Source organism: Trachinotus anak, unplaced genomic scaffold (assembly GCF_046630095.1).
Source record: "Trachinotus anak isolate AG129_WGS33_773 ecotype Australia unplaced genomic scaffold, CSIRO_AGI_Tana_v1 ptg000016l, whole genome shotgun sequence".
NCBI classification, from domain to species: Eukaryota; Metazoa; Chordata; class Actinopteri; order Carangiformes; family Carangidae; genus Trachinotus; species Trachinotus anak.
Genome location: NW_027273867.1, coordinates 8,374,327 through 8,392,044, shown reverse-complemented (window position 1 = coordinate 8,392,044; position 17,718 = coordinate 8,374,327). Strand labels below are relative to the sequence as shown.

The 17,718-nt window shown below is 44.1% G+C and overlaps 1 protein-coding gene across 1 annotated transcript; it reads left to right on the top strand.

Moving 5' to 3' along the window:
- Window positions 1-10,879: 10,879 nt before the first annotated feature.
- myclb (MYCL proto-oncogene, bHLH transcription factor b) lies at window positions 10,880-17,564 on the top strand. Its single transcript, XM_071500195.1, has 3 exons — window positions 10,880-11,171; window positions 11,968-12,665; window positions 14,377-17,564. The coding sequence occupies exons 2-3, from the start codon at window positions 12,026-12,028 to the stop codon at window positions 15,171-15,173; spliced, it is 1,437 nt and encodes a 478-aa protein (XP_071356296.1). The 5' UTR covers window positions 10,880-11,171; window positions 11,968-12,025; the 3' UTR covers window positions 15,174-17,564.
- The last annotated feature ends 154 nt before the right edge of the window (window positions 17,565-17,718 follow it).

Sequence of the window (17,718 nt, the reverse complement as noted above, 5' to 3'; positions counted from 1 at the left end):
TCTTTAGAGCTCAAGGGAGTTGCATGATAATTCTCTGGGAGTTCATCGGGCAACCACTTTCATATAAAACTAATCACATGACCCTTTCTTGCTCTAATATAAAAAGATTGATTATAGCAGCTTTTAATAAAACACTTTTGCTGTTTTGGTCTCGTCACTCTGAAAACATGCTTCCACTATTTGGTTGCTGAATAAATGGACTCAGAGCTCTTAAATGACACTGAGAGTAATGTGTAGTGAAATAAATTAGGCAATATACTATGGTACACTTCTGGGGTGATCTGTGTTGACAGTCTTGTTTTATTTTGAATCATCCTTGTATGGAGAATCACACCCACGGGGGCCAATAGGAATTACCCTCACTCTGCAAATGGCAATTAATCTTAATTAAGAGTAATTATGAGGCGAGGTGGTCTCTTGCGCTTCCTTTTATCTCCACTTATCCTCCTCTGTTGCATAAGAAGCTCTGTTTATAGCCTGTACATCTCTCACATGAGCCTGTGGAGAAAGAAAACAGACTTGGTTTTCACAACTCATTCGCAGCGGCAGTGTTAGTTCATCTGAATATCAAATAGCACGTCTCAAAGCTGTCACTACAGAGATAAGACAGAGTTCAGTTAAGGCTTAATGATCAGTTATACCTAATTCTTACACAGGAAAAAACTGATTTTTTTAAAAGGCGGTTTATGACAGTTATGCCTTTTAGTTCTGCTAAATAAGTCAGTCCTTCCCAACTTTCGAGAACACCCAGATATTGTTTTGCATGAGCTGATGTGATGATAATGTGGTAGATAATGCACAGATCTCTCCTTTCTCTCTCAACTTCCTCTACTCTCCAACCAACACAGATGCCTCCATCCATCAGTCTTCACTGTTGACAAGCCAAAGCCACACTCCCTCTTTTGATCTCTCTGCAGGGTGCTGTGTGTGTGTGTCTTTGTGTTTGTGTGCACGTGTGTGTGTGTGTGTGTGTGTGTGTGTGTGTGTGATGGGCCCATCTGTGTCTGGGCGCCCATCTGTAGGTTACCACACATCCCTGCCTCTCCTGCCTCCAGGCTATAAGACCAGCTCAGGACCAGTATTCAGCAGCCAGGAATCACATTTAGCTCCCTCATCTCCCCTTCAAAGCTGCAACCAGTGAGCTTTCTATATAAACATGAATCTACATAAATACATAAATCTTACTGACCCAAATCAGAAAGTAGAGCTATGTGACAAAGAAACATGTCTCATCCTTGAAGATTGAGATGCCACTGATGTGCCCAAATTGGTTTAATTATCACTGTATTTTTGTTGGCAGTTATTTTGTAACATCCTGCATCTTGTCTGACCAACAAAGGCTGAGCCTCTGCACCCCCAGCTGCTTTAGCCATATTAGCCTTCAACTAATGACGCTGGTTATTTAGCTCCCCATGGGACACCACACACCTCTCACCATCTGGAGGAGCCACAAATACATTTCCATTGTAGACAGAAATAAAACTTTGTGGAGTCTTTTTGACTCTGTGTTTAGCTTCTAAAGCCACGCCCTGAAAATCAGAACTTTTTCACTTAGCGGGTGAGAAACTAACCCAACCATTACCTTAACCCCAACATCTGTGGGCTAAAACATTCAGTTTGTGTTGAAGTCAACTTATACCCTGGAAAAAAAGTTAAACTATATTAATCAATTTCTTTGGCCATTTGGAGTTTGTAGATGGTGTGAAAACAACACTGACATATTATTGCCTTATAAAGTTGATATAGTGAACATCTTAGCTGGGAATCGCCTATTTGCATAGTCAGCATTAAAGAGCAACAATAGCATTCATTTGAAGTTGGGTTAATGTCCATCTGGCAAATGTTAGTCCAATATTCTGGTTTGATTGTTTGTCAGGGGGATTACAAAAAATAAAAAATACTGAACCCATTGGTAACAATTTGTAGGTGATATGGTGTTGAGCTCTATGACTTTGTACAGTTAGATTTTTATCTGGATCTGCTGTGAGAAAATGCATTTAGAAATGCTTACATCAGTATTTCATTCAACATGCAACTAATAAAGTTACACAACAACAATAGTGATTGCGACATAGCAATGAGAAAGTTCATGAAATTCATGAATTATAATGCTGACTACTTCCTTTTTTCTTTTGCTTTTCTATAATAAGAGCTAGACTGTCTGGCCTCAGCAGAGGTACGAGCCCTACTGATTTACATTCTAGTTTTCTGTGGGTTTTTCACTACAAATGAGCACTGTCAAACCCAGTGCATACATAAAAAACTTTGGGTTGGCACTGCCAGTGGGTTATCTCCAACAGTCCAAATTACAAGCAGGACGGGGGAGACACAGAATTTTCCATAAATGTGAAGATGAACGACAGAGTTGTATGTCTGGGTTTAGAGTGTAATGGACTGAAGAGTTTCCTGAGATGCTGCCTCCCATGATACTGATAAAGACAAAAGATCTTACAGAAAAGGTTGACAGGATTTTGACAGTGTTTTTTGGGGATTGTTGGGGGGAATGGGGGGTTCTTAAGTAAGCTATTTTAAACCCTATCAGTTTTAAAGCAACTTTGTAAACTGATAGCTGCTGACAGACGCATTGGTTCCAGATTCCAGAGAAATGTGTTCTCCAGCCAGTCGGGCTTCAAAGCATCAGTTTTCACCACTAGATGTCTCACTACTGTCTCAGCATTGAACAACATGTTCTGATGTGCTGCAGACAGGACGCAGTGGGTGAGGCATTCATGCAATGTACCACGGGTTAAACAGGGATACGGAGATGCTGCATTTGGTTTTAAGGTGACACCATCATGATATTCGAAGTTTTGATGGATTTAATGAAACTTTAATTCGTTTTAACAACCTTTTGATTTATGGATTGAACAGCGGATCAAATTACTCTGTGTAATGTGAAATGGTTCACTTGGAGTGACACGCCAACAGAGAATTATCACCTGACTGTTCTCTCCAGTTCTTTGCAGAGCCTTATAGTGTCTTTCAGCTCATTGTTTTGGTTTTCTGGCATCAAACAAACAAGCTTTCGTTTGGTGTTTCCAGTAGTGGCAGAGAGCAGTTTTAAATGAAAAACCTCTAAAAATGATTCGCATAGACTCCCTTGTTAAAATGCCAAACTTTACAGCAGCTTGGTATAAAAAAAAAAAACTGTTCTGGTCTCCGTAGCCAATTATCTCCCTCTTCATGACAACTGTACAGGGGGGTAATTTTTATCCAACTCATCTGTTTGAATTTTATTAAGGCTTGCCGTCACAGTTGGCTAGCTGCTCGCTGTCTAGCTGCTAGCTGTCCGCTCTAATTTGAGTCACTTCCCTTGACCCCTCAGCTGTGTTCGTGGCGTTGGTTCTTCTTGCAAATATTGTAATATAGCTTGCCGTGCAGTTCATTGACTAACAGAACGTGAGGAAGTCTGTGCTCCTGCTTTTTGAGATGAGTGAAATTCTAGCAGTAGCCGTTTTATTTAGGCCCATATGTTAGCGCTAAGGAGCAGGTATCAGTGTCTGCACTCACCATACCTAGCTTGTTAACTTTGTCCAAGCTAGCCGTCTTGACACACAGCTGTGCTAATGATGCTAGTAGAAGCGTATGCTTGTCAGAGTTACTAAAACGGCACACACCCTACCTCTTTGCCCATTTTCAGATCAGGCGAAGTGAGGGGAAGATGGCGACGGCCGAGCAGCCCACTCTGTGCCTCAGAACTGCCCTTCAGAAACCAATGGGTGACGTCACAGAAGCTACCTCCGTCTTTATATACGGTCTAAGGTGGCAGCTAGCTAGTGAAGCACCGGGGGCATTTAGCAGCCAAAGATCCGGATGCAGTATTTCCCTCAGGCAGACCACAACAGAGCCGAAGGAGATTGAATACTGGACTGGACTCCAAATAAATGATAATGTTTTGTCTCCTGGATGTGTTAAAAAAAAAAAGTTTGCTCACCATTAGCCATATCAACTTCGCTAGTGTTGTGTTTACAACTTGTTTTCGCTGCCCCCAAGTGGCCAAAGAAAGAGTTAATGCAACTTTAAATGTTTTAAAGATTAGTGAGGAATGTATGTTTTTATTGTTCTTTCTTTTATTATTTGGGCACTGGTTATTACAAACATTCAGTTTCCACCACAAAACCATTAATGCGTGTTGCGTGAGTTTGGTTGTTTGTTTAGACAATCACCAGCTGGAGGCCACATGTGCTTAACCCATCCTTTATAATTACCATTACATCATTATTAACCACTAAATTAATTAACTAAATAAATTATAGGGTGCCTTAAGTTCTATGTTAGAAAAAGGGATCTCTTTGTCCCAGTGACTACACTACTTTGCATTGAGAAACATTGGTTACTATAGACAAAGACCTTGTATAAACCCAGACTCATCTTCATCTGAACTGACCCTTTTCGCAAAAGGTGACCTGCTGGTGTGGAGAAGCTGTGATATAAAAAAAGAACAGCACCGCTAGAGCAGGAGTGCATCCTTGCTCTATACACATTCAAAACAGTCAGCTGAGTCGGTTACATTACATGCACTCACACACAAACACACACACACACACACACACGCTGATAATTTCCCTGACAACAGTTATGTAACGTAAACGCAAAACAGCAGGTGATTTATCAGTGAAAATGTTAGCAGACTATTATTTGCTTGTATTTGCTTACTACAGTTTGTATGCATATATAGGACTATCTGTACTCCTGTGTGTGAGTTTGTGTATATATCTGTCAGCCTGTGTGTGTGTGTCCGTGTGTGAGCATGTGCAATGCCTCAAGAATGCTCAGTAACGCTGCCCTGCCAAATATCAGCTATGTAATTGCATCATTTTCCTCAAGTCTGTTCCTGTGGACTGTTATCTCTGCACCTCCCTAAATCTCCGTCATGCTTTCTTTTTTCTCTCCTCCCTCTGTTCCCCTCACTCCCTTGATGTATAACATCCCTTCCCTTTTTTTTTTTAGTTGTCTCCACATTCTCCTCTAATTCATTATTTTGCATAGCATCTTTTGTCCTCCATTCTCCCCTCTTCTTCTCTCTTTCTCCTGCAGACACTTGCTGTTCCCTTGATTTCTGACACACCACATATTGTATATACCCTTCTCTTTTTCACACTCACACCCTCTCTCTTTACCTCTCTCTCACACACTCTCTCTCCAGGGTACAATCTGTGCTGACAGCCTGTTCTTCCACAATTGATTTCTACCCAGAATGCAATAAAAGTAACTGAAGAGAGAAGAGGAGCAACTGAGTAACAACGGCTTGTTAATCAGTGCTGCTGATGGGTGTGTGTGTGTGCAATTTGGGATGGGCTCTTTAATGCGCTCATGTAGACGCACATACACACAAAGCATAAAGTAGATTTACCTGTCTATACATACGCAGTGGCAGTGTGTTACTTACACGTGAAAGCAAGGAGGTTTGCTCAGTGTTGGTATTCAGTGTTGAGTGTGATTGATGTCTGAATGGATTTCCTGCCACCGTGATGCTTTTTCTATAACCGCTGATCATTAGCTGTGTTGCCTTTTGATTAAAATCAATTGATCCTTTGATTTGTTTTTGCACACATGCTCATATAAACAGATAATCATGGAAACATTACAAACACTCACTGACCCAGGGAAAATATACAAAGATTATCTATTATTCTGCAGAGGAAAGTCAGAGGGAAATTAACACCGATGGTGTGCAGTATATTTCCTGCTTTGATTTATTTGTTAAATGGAAAACATTGTCCCACACATTACTTGAAAGCCCACAAACACACATTCTAAAGGCCCTGAAAACTTACAAATGACAAATATCTCTTTATAATATTAAATAGTCAACAGTCAAAGTTAAAGATAGGGATAAAGCATCTTTGATTATTATTTCTTAAGCATTTAACAATCAAAAACTTCATCAGAATTATGTGGGTGTGGTTTGACCAGATGTGATTGACAGGTGTGGTGACATAAGAGGGCAACGCCACAGCTGTGATCAGATGTGATCAGAGTCAGATGTTTCGAAACTCCGACAAACACAACTACAAAATTGATTTTAAGAGTGTAAATACAACCAAAAAACACAGTACAAAAAAATGCTAAAAGGTGTTGTTTACTTTTATGGAGATTTTTAAAAAAAAGATATCTATCTCTGCAATTTTTGCCCCCATCATAAATAAAATGAAAGTAAATGGGAGTTCATTGGTGGTGTTCACAGTATTTGAAAGCAACATAAATGTCCTTGTTACTCTGGATAATCCACCTACCTCATTGCTGTGAACAGTTCTTTTTTTTCCAACGAACTAGCCCTTGAGAAACAATGCTGTTTTTTTTTTTAAATGAAAGTTGGTTTTTAAGGCTGAGAGCAACACAAACTAATTTACATTCACTTCTGTTGTAATATTAGTGAAGGAAATCTGAAAGACCAGAGACAGTATCTCAAAACTCAGACAAAGGAAACCAAAATTATCTAGACACCACAACAGGGAAGTGAGAAAACATGTTGTTTTCTTTTTTTTGAATGAATGAAGTGACCCTTTAAAAAAAAACAGAGTGGAATGAGGCGGATGGCCAGACAAAGAAAACGAAACTGTATATGTGTATGTATGTGTGTGTGTGTGTGTGTGTGTGTAGCTCCGTGTGTAGTCGCTTGATGTAATGAGCATCTGGACTGAAAGGCAATCCTCTCACTTACCATGTGTGAGTGTGTGTGTGTGTGAGTGTGTGTGTGTGTGTGTGTGTGTGTGTGTGTGTCAGTAGGAGGTCAACACCATCCAGTGGGTAGCAGCTGTCACTTTTCCTCTCCAGCCTCCCAGATTACATCAAGTGAACCTGTGGCCGCAGCAGACACCGCAGATGCACTGATGGGTGGGTCCCAGACTAGGTGTTCATTGATCAGTCTGGAAGGTCAGAGTCGGGTGGAGTGGGGGGGGGGGGCAGAGTTGGAGAAGGATGATGGGCTGTGGGGGGGGCTGAGACTTATCATCTCCTTTCTCCACCTACCTTCCCGGCCCTCACTGCTCTCTCCAGCTCCATCCCCTTTTGTGCTCCCTATTTCCTTCTTTTGTGAGATAAATCACCTTTTGCACATACTGACTGTGATTGTTATGTGATTATTAGTATTGCTGTCAGAAAGGGCTTTAATTGGTATATTAATGAGGTGACAGCAAACATAGCAAGCCTGTGCACATACTTTCTTTTATCTGACTGTCAGACTCTTATCCGCATGACATACTGAGAGCTAACATTACACATCCGCATGTTCAACTACATCCTAACATGTGTTGGAAGCCCATGTCTAAAGCTGATCAGTGCACACATGCATATTTAAGACGCACACATACACCCACTACTACTACTTTATATCTGCTGCACTACTTTTGTCATATCTTGGCATAATATGTGTAATCATTTTTACTATCTGCAGTATTCTGTATGATGAATTCATATCCTGCACTTTGCTGCTGCTGCTGCTGCCGTGACAGTCCCATGGGGATCATTACAGCTTCATTTAATCAGATCTAAACTAATGATTAGAAGAAAACCACATTACATTAAAATATAAGGTGGTTAAAAAAACACAACATGTTGCACCAAAGGCTGCTGGGAAACAGCAAAGGTTTAACATGAGTGTTAAATCTTTGATAAGAGGAATAGAGCTTCAAACTCTTAACTTTTCACTGACAAACTGAGCTGCCCCACCTTTTATTCCCCCGAGATATCTGGGGATGAAAAACGTGGGAAGACAATAGATGGAGAAAGCTGAGAGCGGTGACGGAGGTTCAAACTAGACGGTGAGGTCATGGATGATGGAGAGAAGTTTTATCATAGCTACTAGCTCAATATTTCTGGGAAATACGCTCATGTGATTCCTCATCGAGAGTTATCAGACATTCAGACCGAAATCAGCCCCGCACTCAAACACAAGGGGCTGTGTTGGGGGGGGGTCTGTTCCTCGACATGAGATACAATCCAGAAGGATCAGTTTGAGCAACACATCTGTGAATTTGGAGGCTTCTCAGATTCCCCCCCAAAAACTGCACAGTGCTTTATAAAACTGTGCGACAGAAATATACAAATCTGAAAGGAATTGTTTCATAGTCATGGGGTAGACAGAGGACTACTACACAGGGTTACAGAGGAATCCATTCATTCAAAACAATGAGAGAGCTGCTTTTCTTCATGCAGGGTTAAAGTTGGTCTGAATGTGAAGTGATGGATAACGCTCTGATCATGTCTGTGGGATAAATATGAAGTTATAGCACAAAGACTGGACCATATCTCCTGGACTATTTCTTGGCCAGGCGTAGTGACTTTGTGGAAGTATGGTTGGTTGCCTGGCAACGTCATGCTCACAACAGCCTCCACAAAGTCACTGCACTCGGACAAGAAATAGTCCTGCACATAACCTCCTGAGTACAACGGGGCAGCGTCAGCAGTAAAACGGGTGTTTACCGTCGTGGTGAAGAAGGAGTTGAGCCAGAAGGCAAAGCTCTCGATTTACCAGTTGATCTTTGTTCCGACCATGAGCTTTGGGTAGTGACCAAAAGAATGAGATCGTGAACACAAGCGGCTGAAATGAGTTTCCTCCGCAGGGAGGCTGGACTCATAGAGAGATTGTAAGGAGCTCTGACATCCTGGGGGAGCTCAGAGTAGAGCCGGTGCTTATTTGCATCAAAAGGAGCCAGTTGAGGTGGTTCCAGCATCTGGTTAAGATGCCTCCTGGCGCTTTCCATAGTGGTCTTCCAGGCACTGGTAGGAGGCCTTGGGGTAGACCCAGAATACGCTGGAGAGATTATATATCTCATCTGGCCTGGGAATGCCTCAGGATCCCTTGGGAAATGCTAGAAAATGTTGCTGGGGAGAGGGACGTGTGGACTACTTTGCTTGACCTGCTGCCACCGCGACCTGACCTCGGATAAGTGGAAGAAAATGGATGGAAAACCATAACGTTTACCTAGAGATAACCCGTTAAATGGTGAGCCTTTGTGCTAAGCTAAGCTAACCAAGGTTTCCATCAGCCTCAGCTCACACAGTCTTTTTGCACCAGCACTATTCTTTTACATATAAATATGGTGCAGCTCAACACTATCAGTTTCCTTATTCTGGGACCAAATATCATCTAATTGGTAACTCATGGGTGATAACGTTTCACTAATCCTATGAGACTGTCGCTTGCATGTCTGTACTGTAAGGGTGTTATTTTTTTTTTTCTTTGAAGAGGAAAAAATAGCGGGAGATCAGAGCTTCAGCTCACATCACAAGTTACACCTCCTATTTTCATGCAAACAAGGTTCACTAATCCATAGGGGAATTACTGTAAATGAGCTATTTCTCTCTGCGACCCACCGCAACACATCCAAGTGAGGATCAGTGTGGATATAACATTTTCCACATCATTTGTAAATGCTTATTTACATTTAAATATCAACGAGATGTTGCTGTTTAATAGGAAAGTGCACATTTTTTAACATATAAATGATTAAAACAGTGGGGACCTCTTAAACTCACTTAATCTACTTATTTTATTTAAAAAAGACATTTCCTTTGTACATTTTAAGGAGCCGGGCCTTTCCCCCATTCACTTTTGATGATTAATTCAAAGCAGAGTGGCAGATTAAGTATTTCAAACTATGTAACAAGGCAGAAGACAGAGAGGAATGAGATGAAAGCACCAGGAGAAAGAGAGATCACGAACAGGACGAGCTGAGAGGGAGAAAGTGATACAGACGGGGAAACTGAAAGATTGCCGCTTCTGTTTCTCCAGTCTGTTAGTTCTGTGTCTTTGTAGGCTGGCTCCTGGGAAATGGAGGATACAACCCTCTAAAGTCTCCCTGTTTCATGTAGGGTCAAGATCTTTTTGATCAGGGGTGACAGAGGATAAAAGCGCAAGAGGAAGGGCGGGGAGGTGGGGGAGTTGGGGGAAAAGTAGGCAAGAGTAAAACTGAGGAGAGAAGAATAGAGGATGAGTGACAGAAGATGGGGTTTAAGGGTAGGAGGAGGGGGTGTGCGTCTGAGTTTGATGGGAAGATGAAGTGGACAGACAAGGATTTCACGGTGTCTGCTTCCCCGCCGAGCTGCAGGGGGAACTTCAGAGGAGCAGTTATAGGAAGGATGTTTCCCAATCATCCTCCTCAAGAGTGAGGGCGAAGTTTGTGCGACACAGTTTCATGAGTCGAAAAAGGCAGCGGTGAGATGGTTTCATATGGCAGGAAAAACAAGTGTCAGCAGTTGCTCGTGTGTGTCTGCATGTGTGTGTGTGTGTGTGTGCAGCTGTCGAGGAGACACACACACACACACACACACACACACACACACACACACACACACACACACACACACACAACATGGCATACAGAGAGTGCCGCTTCTATATTAACTCTCTCAGAGGGAGGGCTCTACATCACAAGCTTGATATTGATTACAGAGACTGTGATGCATTGAAGACACCAGATACTGCAGCCATATGTCCACGTGAAATTACTGTGAATGTGGCACACACACACACACACACACACACACACACAGATGCACGCACGCTCATACATGCACACACTCATCCATAATCTCCCCCTGTTGTGGAAGATGCCCCCATTATCACATCCCTTTTCACGCAGCATGATTGTGACACACAGGTGCTCATGCATTTTCTACACATGTGTTTACACTCTCTCTCTCTCTCACACACACACACACACACACACACACACACACATACACACGTTGTTATTATGTCTGCATAATTATTGCAAAAGCAGAGCAGTGTCATCTTATGAAATCAGTGTCATGTAACCCTCTGCTCTCATAAGAGTCCCTCTGCAGAGCGTTTTGAGTGCACTGCGCCTTTAAACGGTGGGCGGGGCTCCCCTACTACGACCCGCCTTTTTATGCATAACAGCCAACCCTGCTTCTCCCGGATCATATAGTGCAGCAGTCTGCAAAGAAAGTGACCACAGCCAAAGCCTATCCAGCGCTCTGAGCGGCGGGACTGCGACCAAACGGACTCACTTGCCTCAGCGACTGCGTACCACCTGGAAGCGACACCACACGGAGCAGCGGGAAAGCTCACATTTCAAGCGCATTTCTCGTAAAAGGAATCGATCCGGTTGTTGCTTTTTTTTTTTTTTTTTTTTTTTTGGACACTTAAATTGCGCACGGCGGATCTATGAAGACGCAGGCAGGTTTTTCACTCTCCGCACCAGGTAAAACTCAATCATTATATATATATTTTAAATTCCACAGAAACGTGTTAATACCTCAGGCCGGGGGGCGCAGGTTTCGGGTGATAGGTGAAGCGCTGGGAGTTTGCAGCGCGTCTGCGGCTTAATTAACTGATCGGCGCTTTTTAGTCGCAGCTGAATTCTTTGAGCTTGATAAGGAGCCAAATAAACTACTTTACATGCGGCTCCTCAGCCTGAGCAGGCTGGCCGGTACCTGCCTCTCCAATTAATCAATTTCAGTCTAATTTAATCACCCTGTTTTCTGCTGAGCAGCCAGTTGACCCCCCCCCCCCCCCCCCCCCTTCATAAGCCCCCTCCCCTCTTTCTCTGCTTGTCACAGTAAAGCCTACTACTAAAACAGTGTTATGTAATGAAACACTGTTGCGAAACTTGAACTTCTCAGCAGCGACGCGGACTAGTTTAACTTTAACTTCGCGGTATCAAAGTGTCAGATAGTTTGTATCAATGCGCCTCTCGGTGTCGGTGGTCCCCGGTGACCTCACAGGGACTCAGCTGGCACACCATGTTCTCACACACGTGTTTGATTTCTCCGCTGCACCTTTCAGTTTGTGATCGGTAGGGTGCCGTTATTGCTCATGTTAAACTTGGACAAACAATATGTCGATGCATCGACAGCGCAGCAGTGGCTGTACGCGGCTGCAGAATCAGCCCGTTGCCACCCCTCCCAGAGGGCAGCATGTCCACAGACAGGGGTGTGATTATTATGATGAGAATGAGGCTCAGTCCTGATACAACTATTGGCTCTATCTCTGTGCAGACCGAGGGAACAGGGAGTGATTCACCCCCCCCCCGCCCCGCACCAGCCTGCAGCCCCCATGCCGGGCATAAGCTCCACCGCGCCTCGTTATGAAAACTGGGACATGGACCACCTCGATCATTACCAACATTATTTCTACGACGACCACGACCCGGATGAGGATTTCTTCAAGTCCACAGCGCCCAGCGAGGACATATGGAAGAAATTCGAGCTGGTACCGACCCCGCCCATGTCCCCCATCCGGGCGGTAGAAGGGTCGGGCAGGGTCGGGCTGCTGTACCCGTCTCTGGGGGACAAGCTGGAGTGGGTCTCTCAGTTCTTGGGGCAGGAGGATGAACAGCAGCAGCAGGACCTGCCTTGCAAACTGACCGCGGCCAATGACTCCTTCGGGAACCTGAGCTCCATCATCATCCAGGACTGCATGTGGAGCGGCTTCTCTGCCGGGCAGCAGCTGGAGAGAGTTGTAGGGGAGCGCTGCGCCTCCTGTCCCGGGACGGGGCAGGCGGCTGCTGCCAAAGTGGCCACCGGGTCCACCGTTGCATCCCCGGGGAGGGCGCAGAGCGCAGCCGCCGACACGCCAGCCCTCAGCGGCTTGGCCGCGGACTGTGTGGACCCCGCTGCGGTGCTTACTTTCCCGCTAACCGGTGGATGCAAGAAACAAGTGTCCTCTGGTTCAGAGTCTCACACCGACTCATCAGGTCAGTAACGGATGTATTACAGGACTTTTCTGTGAGAATCAAGCTTCCAGCCTCTTTGACTCCCAGTTTGCCTGTGCTGAAGTGATCAGTAGATATCTTACTTTGTGCTTCCTCTCCATTCTATTCTAATACCCCATTTATTTAATTTCTTTTATTTCATTTCTTATACAAGGGTGACTTTGGGTTTACAATGTCGTGTTTGTTTCCCTAATTTAATCAACATTTAGCTCTGGTTAGCCTTTATCTGGCAGTAAAGGGGTTGGCATGGCACATGATGACTGCATTGCGTTACCTTGGTGCATGCAACACATGCTTCAAGCCCAGAGAGTGACACGCCCATTCAAACATCTGCTGCTTGGCAGGGCTCCAGCAGACCAGCTGCTACCTCTCCCTGCTCCTCCAGTCTGACTTATGATAACAATATCCTCTCTGCACTCCCTGGCTCGGATTTGACATGAATTCAGTAAAGAATTACACATTATTGGAACTTTATGTAACAAGGAGGTGGGGGGGGGATAAACCCTCTCTGTAGTTATTATATCTGGCCTAATTTTCCCTGACTCCAGACACCCCCCCCCCCCCCCCATATTCCCTCCGTGAACCCATATGATTGACTTTGGTATGTAGGCTACCATGTGATGTTGAGCTTGGACCATGCATAATGGTGTGTGGAATGTCACAAAGGGAACTTGTTGCTGCATTCCTCCACTCAACAGGCTGCAGCGCCAATTGTGTCAGTGGGTGGATTTGGTCCCAGCCAGCCAGCCTGGGCTGTGAATAGAGCGGGATTAGCCATTTAGGAGGTCGGCTAGGCCTGCAGAATTATTTTGACATAAGTTTTGAGGCAGTATTTTTGCAACGTTTCAGGGGATAACGTGTGCTCAAAGAGGAGGAGAATAAGCAGTCATAAGAAATAAAAGTGCTGAAGAGCAATAAAGAGCTCATATATGGCTACTGGAGGGATTTTCTTCTGTATGCCTGCTACTATGAAATATCATCTTTTGTCATATAAATGCTGTTGCATATAGTAAAGCAGACACCAGCTCCTTCCAAAGCTCTTGTCCACCCCCTCTTCACTGTGTTATTCATGTAGAGATTACTACTTTCTGAGCAGCCAAATCCACAGAGGTGCAATTACTTTAAGTGTTTGAGATCACAAGAGTATTGAAATTCTCCCCGAGACTCTAGTCACTTGGTGGGAATCAAGTCGATGAGGCCCTTTCCTTTATGTTTAATACACCGTTTCCACACAAGTAAACAGAGCAGCAAACGGTCTTTAAACCTCAGCGGTGTTGAATATTAGTCGGCCTGTTTTAACAAGTTGAAAAATTGCTGATTTTTCACCTGAGTGCTTCCTAACGCAGCCTGTCTCTGCCTCTCATCTTCACTCTGTTCACATGAACGAAGAGGGAGAATTTCCACTCAGGGAGCTGACCTAATGTAGTGATGATTCACAGCATTAGTGAGACGGTGTATTTTTGTAGTGTGTGTGTCTGTGTGTGTGTGTGTGTGTGTGAGTGAGGGAGATCGTGCAGGTGTCATGAGGTTGTGCAAGGTGCTTTTTTACAGAAGCATTTAATTGGCTTATGGAGTCAGAGGGCCAGCGAGGGTTGGCTCCATCTTTCTCACCTCAGCTGTCACTTGCAGTTTTTTTTTTTTTTTTTTCCTACAATCAAACATTTTGTTTAATGGATTTCTTTTGCCCTTTCAGATGATGAAGATGACAAAGATGAGGATGAAGAGGAGATTGATGTGGTGACAGTGGAGCACAAGCAGCAGCAGCAGCGTAAACCTCGTCGACTGGTCAACACCCGTAAACCTGTGACCATCACGGTGCGGGCTGACCCCCTCGACCCCGGCATGAAGCGTTTCCACATCTCCATCCACCAACAGCAGCACAACTATGCTGCCCCATCCCCAGACACTCTCCCCCCGGCGGCTGAACCGCCTCGCAAGAGGGTTCGGCAGGAGGCCTCCACCCAGGCCATGCAGCCGCACCAGAACTCTCACTACCACCAGCCCCGGCCTGGCCACGCCCCTCTGAACTTAGACAGCAGACGGTCTCATGTGACCCTGGCTGGAGTCAGGTCGGAGTCACCTAACCTCAGCGCCTCCTCTCCCACCTCCTCCACATCGCCTTCATCTCCTCCCTCCTCCTCTTCCTCCTCCTCCTCCCATTCCCAAAGCTCCCCATCCAAGCCCCACTCCCTCTCCCACCTCTCCAGCCCCCAGTCGTCCGACTGCGAGGACACAGACAAACGTAAGGCGCACAACTTCCTGGAGCGCAAGCGGCGGAACGACCTGCGCTCACGTTTCCTGTCGCTGCGGGACGAGATCCCGGGCTTAGCGGACTGCCCCAAGACTCCCAAGGTGGCGATCCTGACGCAAGCCACGGAGTACCTGCAGCAGCTGCACGCCAGCGAGAGGCAGAAGGCTCAGGAGAGGAAGCAGCTGAAAGCCAGGCAGCTGCATCTGCTGCAGAGGCTGGCACAGCTCAAACGATCCTGAGCGCCGGGGGGGGTTGGGGTCAGGGTCAGGGTCAGCTGTCACCACACACGTACACTCACAGAACTCAATGGGACTACATGAAGGAGAAAAGACACTAATGTTCACTTTGAGTTGGTCACGTTGGAATAGTGCGGGTGGATTGTTTTTTTTTTTTTTTTTTGTTTTTTTTTGTTTTGTTTTGTTTTGTTTTTTTTTTTTTTTTCTTATGTTTTCTGTTTTTGTGGTTTGCACATTAGCTTCTGAGTCATTGACAAGGCCACAAGCCGGTCGGGACAGCAAGCTAGGGACTGATGTTATGACTCTAACGGGCAGTTGAATATGTCCATGCTTACTCATTATCGATTTGTCAAACTGTTATGTTTCCCCTCGCTAAAAATGTTCAAAACTGTTGCTTGCTACTGGGAGGGCTGCTGTGAGAGCAGCAGCTTCTAGTTGATAAACTGCTACAACTGTGCTGTTTAACTGCTGCATGGTCTGGTCAGACGTCTCCTTGTGATAGATGTGCTTGCACAGCAGTGATGTCTCCTCTATCAATCCGAAGAGCCCCCTAGAGCTTCTTTCCCCCCTTCAGATTTCAACTCTTTTATTTTTTTGTGTTTTTATGCTGGCATACGCTCCTGGCATACAACTTGTTTTTTATGTTCTTTTTCATTTTCATTTACTTTTCCCTCTCTGTCTGTAGCATCTAAACCTTTCCCTGTTGTTTCCTGCCCCCCCCCGGTCCCGGTCAGCAGTAGAAGTTTCTAGCATTATGCTTGCTGATAATGGAGATGCATGGGGCTATAGTTGGACTGTACTGAGCCATGCAACAATAATGTTACAACTGGATGGACACAACATGTTCTGCTCCTCGGAAATAGCTCAGGTTAAGTCTTAACATCTGTGCCTGCAGGTTTCCACTGATTAAACTTGTAGTTTTCCTCTTGCATCAGAGATGTTTTGACAGCAGCACTTTGCTCACAGTAACAGCCTGTTTTTGTAGCATTTATTTGGAGACAATGTGAAGATATTGCCATGCAGGCAGCGTTTTACCGATTAATTATATTTTCAAGCAACAATCTGCAAAAACTATGAAAATCTTTACCAAGGTTTCACACTCCGTGTTATTGTCGCGCAATGGAGACCAGCCAAAAGGTGAATGTCGGCTTCAATTAATTAACCAAAAGAAACTCCTCAGAGAACGGCTCAAATTTAATCCACGTGTCATCAAAGATGCCAACTTTTGCTTGGGAATGAAGCCCCCCGAGTTCTCACAGGATATTTCTTTCATCTTGCTGTCTGATAATATTTGTAAATTGTTTTTTTTGTTTTTTTTTTTTGCATTTCATGTAATGCCTATAGAAGCCTTTCAATGTATGTAGACTATCCTGTTGGATGTTATGTATATAGTACTCATACTGTACAGCCCCTTCCAAACCAAAACCAGAGCTGTCTACTATACTCATCCTAGTTTTTGTTGGGCCTTGCGTGCTAAACCGGGGCCAGGCTTGCTGGCTTTTCAAAGATAACTCAAAGCTTCTATTTTTGTTAATAAAATGATTATGAAAAAGAGTCAAAATAAAACACTTACTGAACATTGATCACACTAGCCACTTTGTCACAACTTTTTTTTCTTTTTTTTTTTCTTTTCTTTTTTTTTTTTTTTTTTGTAATGCCAACTTGTTTTCATTACTTTTTCTGTCTCTGGGGTTTCTTTATTTGTACAAGTCAAGAGCTGACAAAAGTTTTATACTATATTTTCCTACCGAGTTGTGTTTCAGTGTGAGCTAATGACTATTTTTGTTATGTAGCTGCCAGGGCTTTATTGGTGGTTATGTGCTAAAAATTGGCATGTGAGGTCTGCTTTCTGTCTGGAGTGGAAAGCACCTGAAAGCTCCTGTATTCAATCCAATCACTGTAGCTGTAGCATTCTCTTAAATCTGGCACAGGGTTAGGTGGGGGTGGGTGGGTGCTTAAGAAGATCTACCGATTTAAACTTCTGGCTGTGTGTAGCCTTTAGTGACCTTAATGTTACTGCTTTCTTTGCTTTTTTTGCAAGCCCGGTGCTCCATATTGTCCCATAAGCCATGCAACAGAACACTGTAGCCCTGGATCTAGTACTGTAAATGACTCGGTCACAGCGAGTAGCATACCCTGCTTTTACCAGCACTCAGGAAACCCACAAGTAGTCTGTGATAGGCTGATAGACTGTGCTTGAGGGGGAGAAAAAAGTAATTTAATATGCTGTATATATAACATGACCTCAGAAAGCACTCTCAGAGATGAAGAGAGGATTTGATCAGAGTATTCATGATGTACTTGGTTAAAGAAATACTTCAGGATATCATCATTGATGTTTCACTCTTTTCTTTCTTATTTAAAAAAAAAAAAAAAAAAAAAAAAAAAATCTAATTAAGCACAAACCACCAGTAGCCCTGATTTTAGTTTGTTTTTCAATAGGGAGCACCCACAGCAGTGGTTTGCCCCATATTTTTGTTCTGTTTAACTTGTATTGATCACTGGTCTCTGCGGTTGGCACAGTCATGGTAGCAGTGGACATTGCTTG